At 36.3% G+C, this 11,590-nt stretch overlaps 1 protein-coding gene across 2 annotated transcripts in view; it reads right to left on the bottom strand.

The window, feature by feature from the left end:
- The window catches only part of mrpl51 (mitochondrial ribosomal protein L51), a 6,557-nt gene extending 5,212 nt beyond the window's left edge, over positions 1-1,345 (bottom strand). Inside the window, exons 1-3 of one of the 2 annotated variants that reach the window (XM_015046149.1) lie at positions 1,164-1,345; positions 891-988; positions 402-509 (exon numbers count right to left, since the gene is read on the bottom strand). In XM_015046149.1, coding sequence (XP_014901635.1) covers positions 402-509; positions 891-981 — 199 coding nt within the window. In that variant the 5' untranslated portion in view covers positions 982-988; positions 1,164-1,345. Of the gene's footprint in view, positions 1-401; positions 510-890; positions 992-1,163 lie in introns of both variants that reach the window. The other variant, XM_015046148.1, reaches the window with a different exon arrangement.
- Positions 1,346-11,590: the final 10,245 nt, after the last annotated feature.

Raw genomic sequence — 11,590 nt, 5'->3', positions numbered from 1 at the left:
TTCCTCGAGGAATTTTAGTAATCGAGGTACTCGAATCATTCGAGGAATCGTTTCAGCCCTAGTAAGGTTACATTAAAACTTGCATAAAAAGTCAAGTTAAAGTATCAACTTTGTATTAAAAGTGTCATTATTTACAGAATAACACTTCATGACAACAGTCAGACATTCATGAAGACTCCTTCATGTTCATGTCAGATGTCATGTTTATTACAATATCATGTCAGTCTTATGCACATCCCTTCAAATAAAGTGTTACTGATGTTTTTTATTGAAAAAAAAAATCATCTTCTGAGATTCAGATTTTATTTTGATGGAGATGATCTTGCTCACATACAAGCTAAGTAAAACAATCCATCTATGGTGAAAAGAAAATCTATATTTAGATTATACTAATCCCTTACCTAAGATACCGATGTTGTCATAGACTCCAAACATGCTCCTCTTCTCGTTCCACCTGTCCACTTGTTTAGGCTGAGGGATAGCATGCATCCTGATCTGGCAGCAAGACCCTGAAGAACAGATTACTGCATTCAGCACCGAGTTTCCCATAAGCATTACGTTTACAGCAGCAAAAACTGGTAGAATAACAGATTCCTATTGCATTTATATCCTTAATGATTCCAAGGTTAATTATGCAAGCATAAATAAATGCTTGCATATTATTTGTTAAATAAACATGTTACATTAAACATGTTTATTTAACAAACAAAGATAATAAAACACAAGATAGTGCTACTGAAAAACTAATGGTTAGTCATGATTGTACCTTCACATTCTAATCTTAAGATTTAGTTTATGACCGAATGCATTTAATACATTTGTAGGCAGCGGCACAGGCTCTAAAATAAAACTGGTAATGGACACAGTGGGTTTACTGGAGCCGTCCTGACCTGTAGAGATGGTCCTGATTGGGAGCAGCAGATTTCCCGCAGAGTGAAAGAAGGTCGATCCAACTCTCAACAAACCTCCGAGCGCAAACATCTTCAGTCTTCTGACAAAGATAAATCATACGGTTAGATTAAAACTTAATCAGAGGATAAACCTAGCGACGGTCTGTCGTCACATTGAGCTTTCTTAGCCTCTTCGTTTGTCTACATTGACCCTTAGCTTTAGCATTAGCTTCAGCTAACACGTTGCGTAAGGGTCGACGTTGAGACTTGTACCTGTTTCCGTACTCAACAGCAGTCCCGCATCAGATGATTATCACGATGCAACAGCAGGAAGTACTTATTGTCGAAGATATAATGACAAAACTATATGTTATCGTCGCTTCAACATGCTCTCTACGCCCGCATCCATCTTTACTGTATGTCCCACAATGCAACGCAGCTCTACCGTACTGTCGTGTAAACGGCGCAATACAATACAAAAAAAATCCATGCGCATTTTTTTTTAAAATTTAGTTTACTGCCAGTAGAGGGAGCTATTTGAAATGGGTGATAGATTTGATAACCAAAATAAGGTCGGTAAGTTGCCTGCCTGGTTAAAACAAGGTGAATAAAAATGCAAGTTTAATCCAGATATATTTTGTTTCCTTTTTGTGGGCAAAACGTTAACATAATAAATAAAGTAAAGCATCAAAGAAAGAAATCTGACAAATTCAAACAAACTCCAACTTAGTAAACTACTAAATTCTATTTGTATGTTGTGCATTAAGGACAAGTTGTGACATAAGTACTCATGATAATCAATCTATCATTAGGGGTCTGCAGAAACCTTCGCATAATGGTTCAAAAGAAAACAAAGGAGCCAAATGGAACAAATGTTTCAAAGACAATGCCTCACTAAGATATTCACCATGGTCTGCTCAACTGAACCACCCACATTAAAACACAATGTAAACATATGGTCTGTAGATCAAACCGCATCAGCCCACTCTTTGTAAGACTGCAAAAGAAAGGATACCGAAATTTCCACCTGTGGGTTTGTGTTCTACATAATTCAGATAAATAAAGGGTCTTGTGTTTTCTTTTGGTTGACGCTTACTGTTCCCCTCTTTCACTGCAAACTTTTTTTCTCTCAAGTTCATCATATTTTCCTAAGTTTCCTATTTACATGTGAACAAAACAGACTGCAATATTATTTAAAGACTGTAATATGTAGATAGTAACTGACAACTAATGTACTTTACCAATATAGTGGCCAACCCTAAATATTAAACCTAAAATTTGGTGAAGTATTATGATGATTGTGACTTGGCAAAGCACCCATATGATCTGTTTTACTATCTCAGCTATGCATATTTCCTCCATTTGACCAGGGGTTAGTTACTACTTGCTTCGATGTAGTAACTTCTTCTGTTGGAGGAGCAACTTCTTACAGATCTGTCATTTTACCAAAAAGTCCATTGTCCACTGTAAAGTTTACTAATGCCAGCTTATTTCTTGCTGATTGAATTTACTTTAGAAATTTTGCAATTTTTTTTTTTTTTTTTTTTTTTTTTTTTTTTTACAAATTTGCATTACTCTGTTATGTTTTTCTTGTCTGTTCACATTTGTTAGTTGAATAAATATCAGACTAGGAGTCCTACTAATTCATTTTTTATATTTTAATTACATAGTTTGGTAGCAAGTAGTTGCATTTACTCATTTATTAGAATAACTTCTTGGAAAAAAAAAAAAACTTTTAGGAGTAGTTTTACTGAGCTGTACTTTCTATTTTTACTTGAGTAATTTTATTGTGAATTATCACTACTCTTACTTGAGCAAAATTTCTGAATACTCTGTGAGAAACACAAATTCACCACACAGACCTGCAGCTTTAATTACATTTTCATAAATTTTATATTGAAATAAATATATTTGTGAAAAATGTTTCATTTGCCAGATTTTACTGTTTTGCAATTTTTCAAAATAAATAATTTTTATTTTGTGCCAAAATTTCCACATAACCTTATATGTTGGTATTTGATGATGTGATATTTAAATTTTAAGTGATTAATGTTCAGATCAGTTACTCAGAACTTGCATCGCCTTCAAATACTCTTTACTCTTGAGTAATTTCTTGGATGGCTACTTTTACTTGAACAACAATATACTGAAGTAGTGCTACTCTTACTTGAGTAAAATTTTTGCCTACTCTACCCACCACCGTCGCACTAAAAGACATCCAACTAAGCACAGCAGCATAGGATTTCCAAGATAAATCACCAAGTTAAGAACATAAACAATCAGCTTTCTTGAAAGGGTTCTTTGGAGATCATAATCAAAATGTCGGCTGCTTGAGAACTTCGGCTGCAGCTGCAAGTCTTGGGGGGTGGGGGGGGGGCTCTCTAGCAGTTTTGCACGTCTTAAAACTGAAACTTTGCCCATTTGCGTCTTTGCCAAACAGCAAAGCACATATCACTCTTTGAATGCATGTTTATGTTTTAGCATATATTTTAGACTTTCTCTTTTGTGCTAAAATTGGTGTCTTTCTTTTTATTGGTATTTCTTTAGGTTAAACATATCAAACAATGTAATTTAGAATTGATTTCCATCATATTTAGGACTTCCTGCTTCTGTTTGCAGAAAATCATATAACAGCAAAAAAAAAATGTTGGCTCAAATTACAACCATGATATGTATAATTCAACATCAAGGATGCTGTTTCTTTCATGTGTAGATGGTTTACAGTTCTTTAAAAGTTTTGTCTACTTTAGGTGAAGACTTATTTCCATTTACATGGAAAATTAATAAACTAACACCTATTATTTAGGAGGTGTACTGGAAAAAAATTTACTAATATTATGAACTTCATTGGCTGCTGAATGTATTTGATTAGAGGCAGGCTAAACCAGAGCTCGGCTAATTCAGGCTGATAAAGAAATGGAAAATTTTTAATTTCAAGGTGTAAGAACCTGGTCAGTGTGCAAAAGGCCACATCGGAAACCCCAGGCCAGAAAACAGGAAGTTTCTTAGAGTGCCTGTCACAGTTCTAGGAAGCCTCTGAAATTGTCTGCGCTATGCAGACGAATTCCTTTTATGATAAACGATCTAATTTCAAAAAGGTTAAAGTAATAACTTCACTAAAAATTCTAATTATTAATCTTTTCATCGTCAACTTTAACAAGAAGAATGAAAGAAAACAAAAAACAAGAATAAAGATCTTAGTCACGCCTCTGTCTCTTGAGTGTTTTTGTTTGTTAGTATTAAAATTTAAGGCTGAATTAATCATGGAGGTTTGTACATTTCTTCAGAACTTGATCACAGATATAACGTCTTGGAAACACCCACCCAACAAATGTCAAATTACAATCTTCTAATTAGTTCGTTTTCTTTAGTTTACTAAGCAACCTCTATTAAGGAACCTGCAGCACATTTTGTGCCTCTTATGAGTTACAGACCTCAGAAAATAAAATTAAAATCAGTTGGTCAGACCTGAAAGAAAACTGGACATTGGTATTGACCAGAAAGATCCTGAATTTGGATCTCTATTCTTAGATAGAAATTTTTTGCAGAGATCCATAGCTGTGTTGGTAGGACAATGATTAGTCAGGCACTCAGCAGTTCTATTATTTATGGAAAAGTGGCAAAAATGTTATTTATAAGCAAAAGAAGGTGCTCTGCTCAGACGAGACCAAAATTAATCCTTTTATCTCATGGACAAAACGCCACATGGTGGAGGAAAACTAACACTGCACATCTCCCTGGACCAAGCATGCCCATGTGAAACACGGTTATGGCAGCATCATGCTGTGGGCACATTCGCTGTCCAATGTGATTAAGCTTGAGCTACTTTACGATAAAGAGAGGGCAAAGATTTCAGTTTCAAGACTTGCAAAGGTGGTAAAGACATACCCCAAAGATCTGCAGCTGCAACTGCAGCAAACGGTGGTTCAACAAGGCGGTGGGGGCGGCGGTGTACCGAAACGCAGTTTTACAAGTTTGTTGCTGTGGCATGACAAAATGGGGGGTAAAAAAGTCAAATACTTTTCAAGGTACTATAGTAGGCAGCACTCTGCATGCATAAACCATCCTCTATTTCTGCAGGTCTCTGATATTACAAGTGCATTTTCATGCTTCTGACTAATGCAGGATGCAGGTGTGCGAGATGTGTGAGTGTATTAGCAAACCAATCTACCCAGTCTAAAAATAGTTTTGCTGCAGCTTGTTTGTTGATACAATTATTTTAAAAACAAAAATGACTTTAAGCACTTACTTTTTCATCTTGCCACGTCGCTTTTGGGGACTGAATGCGGTGCAACAATCTTTCTCTGCGTGCAACAAGGGTCGAGAGTCTGAATACTTTACACGCAAATTTCTGTTTGGTGTTTATCAGATCTTCACATCAAAAAATTAAATTGGAAGCGGAAATGTTTTCAGCAGATGCAAAGATTTTTTATTTATTTTTTTTGGTCAAGAATTAATTTCTCTGCTCTATAAAGCTGGATTTGCATGAGTTTTGACCAGTATTTTTATCCATACATTTTGTCATAAGTATTTTTATTACAGCTTGTGAGTGGATTCATTCATGTTTGCAGTGAGCACCATGGTACCACGCTTTGCTTCCTGTGGGTTTTTAACGGTTTGTGATCATTAACAAAGATATTTTTCCAGCTAATGTGAGCTTTGCTTGCGTGTGATGGTGTAAATGTGATTTGAATCCATTTACTTAGTTTATAATTTCCAAAAAATCTTGCATTTCCCAAATGATCTGAAAGTCCATCACTGGTGGCACATGTACTTGTCAAAGTCTGAAGCTTTGACAGACGTCTTCTTCTACTCATAGGGCTTCTGTTCCTCTATGAGGAAAATACTGGATATATGTCATAGAGGAAGTTTAGAGTTCTAAGTCCAAAATGAGATGCATGTTTGTCTCACAGGATCAGGGATACAACTTTTTTTTTTGTGTTAAAATCAGGCATTTTCAGTGTGTGAATGTGCTGGTTTGCATTTTCTGAAACTGTTAACTAGGAAATTGCTCAACAGTCTTTGCACTACGCTCTGGGTGCTTTTGAGCAGGAAAATAAAAGATGGCCGGTGTTCATGAGCAAATGTATGGAGCTAAAAACGGGGCAATCAGGAAGAAAACCTTGTTAGAAGCTGAAAGAAACCTAAAACATCTTAGTGGTTTAGATCACAGCATATCCACATGTTGGAGTGGCCCAGTCAAAGTCCAGACCTAAATCCAGTTGATAGTTTGTGGCAAGACCTGTAAGATACTGTCTGTCTACTTTAAGCTATTTTGCAAAACATGACTGGGGAAAAACTCAGCAGGTTAAACACAAATGCAGCTCACACATTTCCAACTTTAATTGTCAAATAATACAAATCTTTAGCTTCAAAATATGCACAGTTCTGTGCTGGTGCTTTACAAGAAAAGCTATTAATTTGGATTTTATTACCTGACAAAATGTGAAAATTTAAAGTGGTAAAATATTTTTTACAAGCTGCTGTAGATGAAATTGTTTTCTACAAACATCAGGGTTATTGGGAAGCCGACTACAAACTTTTAATGCTAAACTCCTCAACATTTTTAAAATATCGCTTCTGTGGATAAAAAGGGTTAAAGTAATTTCTAAAGTTTAATTACAATTTGTTTTTCTGATCTTGTAAAGTAAAACCATGGATTAAAACACTCTTTGTGGTTTAGAGCTTAATTTCTTGTGTTCTTAATAATATTCTATCTATCTATCTATCACACTATCAGTGTATTAAGGTTTATTTGGGTTTCCTGTTTCGCAGCAAGTTGGACTGAAACCATAAGAACCTCCCTTCATTCACACTGTTTCTCTTCAAGGCTCTGTGTACATACACACAGACACACTGACACATGTAGGCACTTTCAGTCTTACTACTGCAGAGAGACAAGTGGAATATTTTGTCATTTTCAAAAAAAACAAGCGCAGCAAAGTTGATCTTTGTCAGTATTTCATTTTTGCTAACACATCTGCCAGTGCATGGAAATAAGCTTGAACGAAACATTATCGAACATTATACGTTTCCATTCACATCTTGCGCTCTGTAGCCTGTGCAGAGAAGGCTGGCCTTTTTACTGTAAGTGTGCAGGATGTGCGCACATATACCTCAGTGTTGACTTTTTATTTTTTATTTTTTTTAAGAAGTGCAAAGCCCTGTTTGCATGTAAAGTACATGCAGGCTACAAGAAAAAGAAAAAAAAATCCCCTTTTGTGAGATTGATAAAACATTATGCAGGATTATATCTCAGCAAAGAGCAAGAAGATCATTTGCTTATGTTGCAATAATCTTCACCACTAAGCAAAGCAAAGCAAAGCAAAGCAAAGAAAAGCAAAGCAAAGCAAAGCGCTGACAAGAAAAAAAAAAGGTTCATTCTCTCAGCAGAACAGAAATAATATCAGCCTCCTCTGCCAGTAAACTCAGTGGAACATCACTTAGCATCACCTACATATGCAAAATGCTGTCACTCATTCACATTGTTGAAGCCACAGCCAGGCCTGCATTTCTCCTGGTTGTAACCATCTACTCTCCATATTGTTAAAACGGAGTTCACTGCAGCAGATAAGGCTGGTTTGGGGCAAAAAGAGTCAGAATATATTGAGAATGTGACACAGGAACAAACTACTCATCCTCTGATCTTCTAAAGAACGTCATTTGACTATTTTCCAAGCTCACGACTATTAACATAATCATCACCATCTAAAAGCTCGTAGTGAGATTTTTTTCCATCTGAGGGGCATTTTCCCTCAGAATACACTCACCCTCGCATTCAGATACAGTGGAAGTGATAAAACATCAGCTGTGCAGTAGGAAAGACCACTTCACAGCGAGTGACGCACACAGGCCCCCAACGCAGCAGAGATTCTCACAGACCTCAAACACAAAGAACATCTTTTAACTTGAAGCCTAAGGGCAAAGTTCATGGTTTATTTGATGAAAAGATGTTAAAAGTTTCATTTTAATGTCTTATATATGTCACATGGCTTTTTACCAAGGAAACAGTTCCAACTAGAGGAAGTAAACAGCTTTGAGGTTTCACCCACACGCACTCAGGTGTTCTGGTTCATATGTGTGACTTTAGCGTCTCTCTATCCTCCTCTGTGCAGCTACAGCATTTATCTATCTGACAATCTACCTTTCTTTTTCAAAAATCTCTGGATAAGATCTTCCTTCATCTCTGACTTTCCTCGCTAAGAAATATATGAATTACACTTTGTTCTGTCTTAGCTGCTTTTATTTGTCAAGTTTTATGTCTAAAACTTAAGATTGGTTCCACCTGTGGATTGAATATAGAAGTAAAAGCATATAGAAAAACTTTTAAAACCATAAAGGATTTGTCCACTGATGAGGAAAAACCCTGGCTCGATTATTCACCTGCAGAGCTAATGTGTGCCTGAAAGGAAAACAGAAAATATAACAGATTTAAGGAAATGATGCTCTGCAGTTCACCACAAGACCAGAACAAAAGTTCCCTTCAAATTTAACAAGATTTAAAAACAAATAAACTAGGATGCAAGTCAAACAAGGATGTAATATAACTTAAATCACAGGAATAACTAACACATGTGTGTTCATTTTGCAGTGAAAAAAAGAACGAGAGAAAGAAAAATAACCGTGCTTGTGATGAGAGTCAGACAGCAACCCACATTCATCAAACAAAATTTATCATCCGGTAGCTTCACTTGAAAATAAAAGAATGTTTTAAATCACAAAGTATATGGAAGTTGAACTAAACAATACCCTGAGGCTTGAATTTCCGACAATAAGTCCACAATTAAAACATATTTGCATGAAATAAATAATGAAACAAAAAGGCATTGCAACTTTTGTTGATATGAAATAATAGGAAAGCAACAATGTCAACATCATCACAGTGTTTGAACTGCAGGTGAAGCTTTTTAAATGCATAGCAGTGTATTTAATGTTGTGTACAGGTGCATGACCTTTGACCCTTCTGGCTTAATGCCCACCTCTTATTCTCCACAGCTGGGATAAAACTCGAAAAACAAACACAGGGCTCTTCAACCTTTTTTCTGTTGTCATTATTGGCCACTCTTGCATTAATTTGGTGTGGAGTGCTTTAGATGCTGCAGACTGCATTCTATATCTTCAGATTTTCTCTTAATAAATGAATTTATCTGTGCATTAGATGCAAACAGAAATTTGAAACTACAGTTTTCTTTGCATGGATGGACAAATTGTGACACTATCTCCACTGCTCCTGCAGTTCGGCTAACACGAGGCATGGAAAATATATAACTACTGTACATTCTTCATCTGACTGCATACATTAGACTCTGTTGGTGTACGTCTAGTTGGTGGTGTTGACGGAAAACACAGCTCAGATGGATTTATTGTATCAGGTTGAGTTCAAAAGTGATTTCTTTTTTCCAGCTGGTACACTGAACAACCACAGAGACCACCACAGCCCCCCGCACTACTCACCTCTAGAAAGACCTGATTTGCTCTGATTGACTGGGATGTGGTGGAGGTTATCTAGGTGTTATTAAGAGAAAGGCGTCAATTTCATTACTTGAAGACACATTTTTTTAAGCAACATCTACAATGAATCCCTCTATTGCCTCTGAAACCTCCTCCAGGTTTGATGTGCAAAACAGATTGTTAAACCTGTTCAGATGCTTAAACTATACTGATAGTACAAAATCAAGATGCTATATGCACTTAGATAACCACCAAGTACGACTGAATGCTGAAAATAAACTAAACGGCCCTCAAGAAAGTATTTGCTTAAGGTCGCTCGCACCTATGCAACCTGGTTATTGCACCTATTTTATCTCTCGTTTTATTTTTCTGATTTGCACTTAAATTGACAATTAAATTATGTCACAGAATTAATAAAAAACATACACACAGACTGTAAAACATTTGAACTGCGTTTAGTTGTGCAAGTTTTAGATTTTGAACCTAAATGTGAGTTTGTGAACGATAAAATTACAGCAGTAAGTTGTGTTAACTTTTTATTAATGTTGTCAAACCTCCAAGAGTTGCATAAAGTGGAGTTTTTAGGTTAAAACAACTGAAATAAGAAAAAGACAGGAGTGGGGACTATTTCCCAGAATGCTTAGCAGCTTGTTTTTGTAGCCTGTGATGGAAGTGCATTACATTGATCTGACTCTTGTGTGTTATTAAGGAAACTGTTTATATTAATGCAACTGACAGTCCTGTTCACACTACATGTTTTTGAGCAGAATTCATAGTGATGTTTAATGAAATTTATTATCAGATCAAAATATTTCTTCATGCAATTTGAAACAAGAATTTAAATTGTTCTAAAGTAAAATAAGCAGTTATTTTAACTTGATGTTGTGAGTAAAAATAACACATACATGTGCTTTTTAACTAGGTGAGGGCAGTGAAATAGTTATTTGGTTTAAATTGCAACATTAAGTTAAAACTCACATTTCAAGATTGACTAACTTAAAAGACAATGTTTAGACAACTTGTCTCCTGTTGTTAAATCAACTTTATGAACTTTAATTTCTGAGTTAAAACTGATACGGTTTTCTTGTTGACTTAAGTTGCATTTTAAAGGCAGCAGGCGAGCCACCTTCAAATGTTTTACAGTGCAGAATAATAAAAGTTTGGTCCATCCTAAGAGCCCATTTTCCTTAGTAGAATCTGTTCTGTTTTAATTTAAAGCTAGAAGAGTTAATAAACATCCCGAGGAAGGTTTTCAACCTTAAATAAATGTTTTCTTTGAGGCCACAGGAAGATATTTTTCACCACTTGAATGAAAAATTGGTTCCAATAATACCAGGAGTGACAAACACTGACCTACGAGAAACATTAAACTGCGTCATCTTTCAAACATCATGTGTGATCGCCAGGCGTTCCAGATGTTTACGTCTGCATTCTCAAAACTCAGTGTGTTTACAGTTAATCAGATTCCTTCTGGCTGCGGCTGAATGAAAAATGGTAAAACTATGATGTGAAACAGTCCTTTGCCTCACAGTGTGGGCCCGTATTCTCCTGCCGTTGCAATTGTCAAAGATCTGACGAAAAGGAAAGTAAAGAAATGAGAATGGAGGGGATGATTCACTGTCATGAATATCCACCAGGGTCAGATTGTCGTTCGTTAAGCCCTGCTCTCATGCTCAGGCGGCTGGTGGAGAACTGATTTGGTAACGTCGATGGTTTGGTAACCATTGGGCGTGAACGTAAATGACTGGAAGTGACGCCGTGCTGACGGGTGTGTTTGGCGTTGCAGTTTCAAAAAAACAACCAGGGCTTCCATGAATGAAACCAACATTATTTGTAAACAAAAAGCATCCACTGTGCTTCACAGAGAAAACTAAAACAAATTATAACAAAAACTTAGCCTTGTAAAAGTTCATCAACTTACCTACGTGTCTTTATTTATCAACCACATACCTCTAAAATGTATTTAGAGTGCTTAGATGGTTTCTTTCTTATCAGATTTGGGTCAAAACTTTTCTTGTGACCTCCTTACTTGTTGAGCTTCCAGACTGAATATTTTCGCATATTGTTGGAGAGGATTTCTCACTTAGAAGAATCAGAAACTGGAAGGAGATAGAGAGAATCCGTGGGAGGAAGTGGGACTCCCTGTTTACTTCTCTGTCTTACAGTTTCCAGGCTGACAAAGCCAGACCGCATCAAAGTCTCCCTGAAGTCACGTGATCTGCAGAGAAACTACCCATCTCTGCCTCCGC

The sequence above is a fragment of the Poecilia latipinna genome, unplaced genomic scaffold, assembly GCF_001443285.1.
Source record: "Poecilia latipinna isolate Pla-1442-1.1 unplaced genomic scaffold, P_latipinna-1.0 Scaffold765, whole genome shotgun sequence".
Taxonomy (NCBI): domain Eukaryota; kingdom Metazoa; phylum Chordata; class Actinopteri; order Cyprinodontiformes; family Poeciliidae; genus Poecilia; species Poecilia latipinna.
This window is presented reverse-complemented; position numbering and strand designations above follow the sequence as displayed.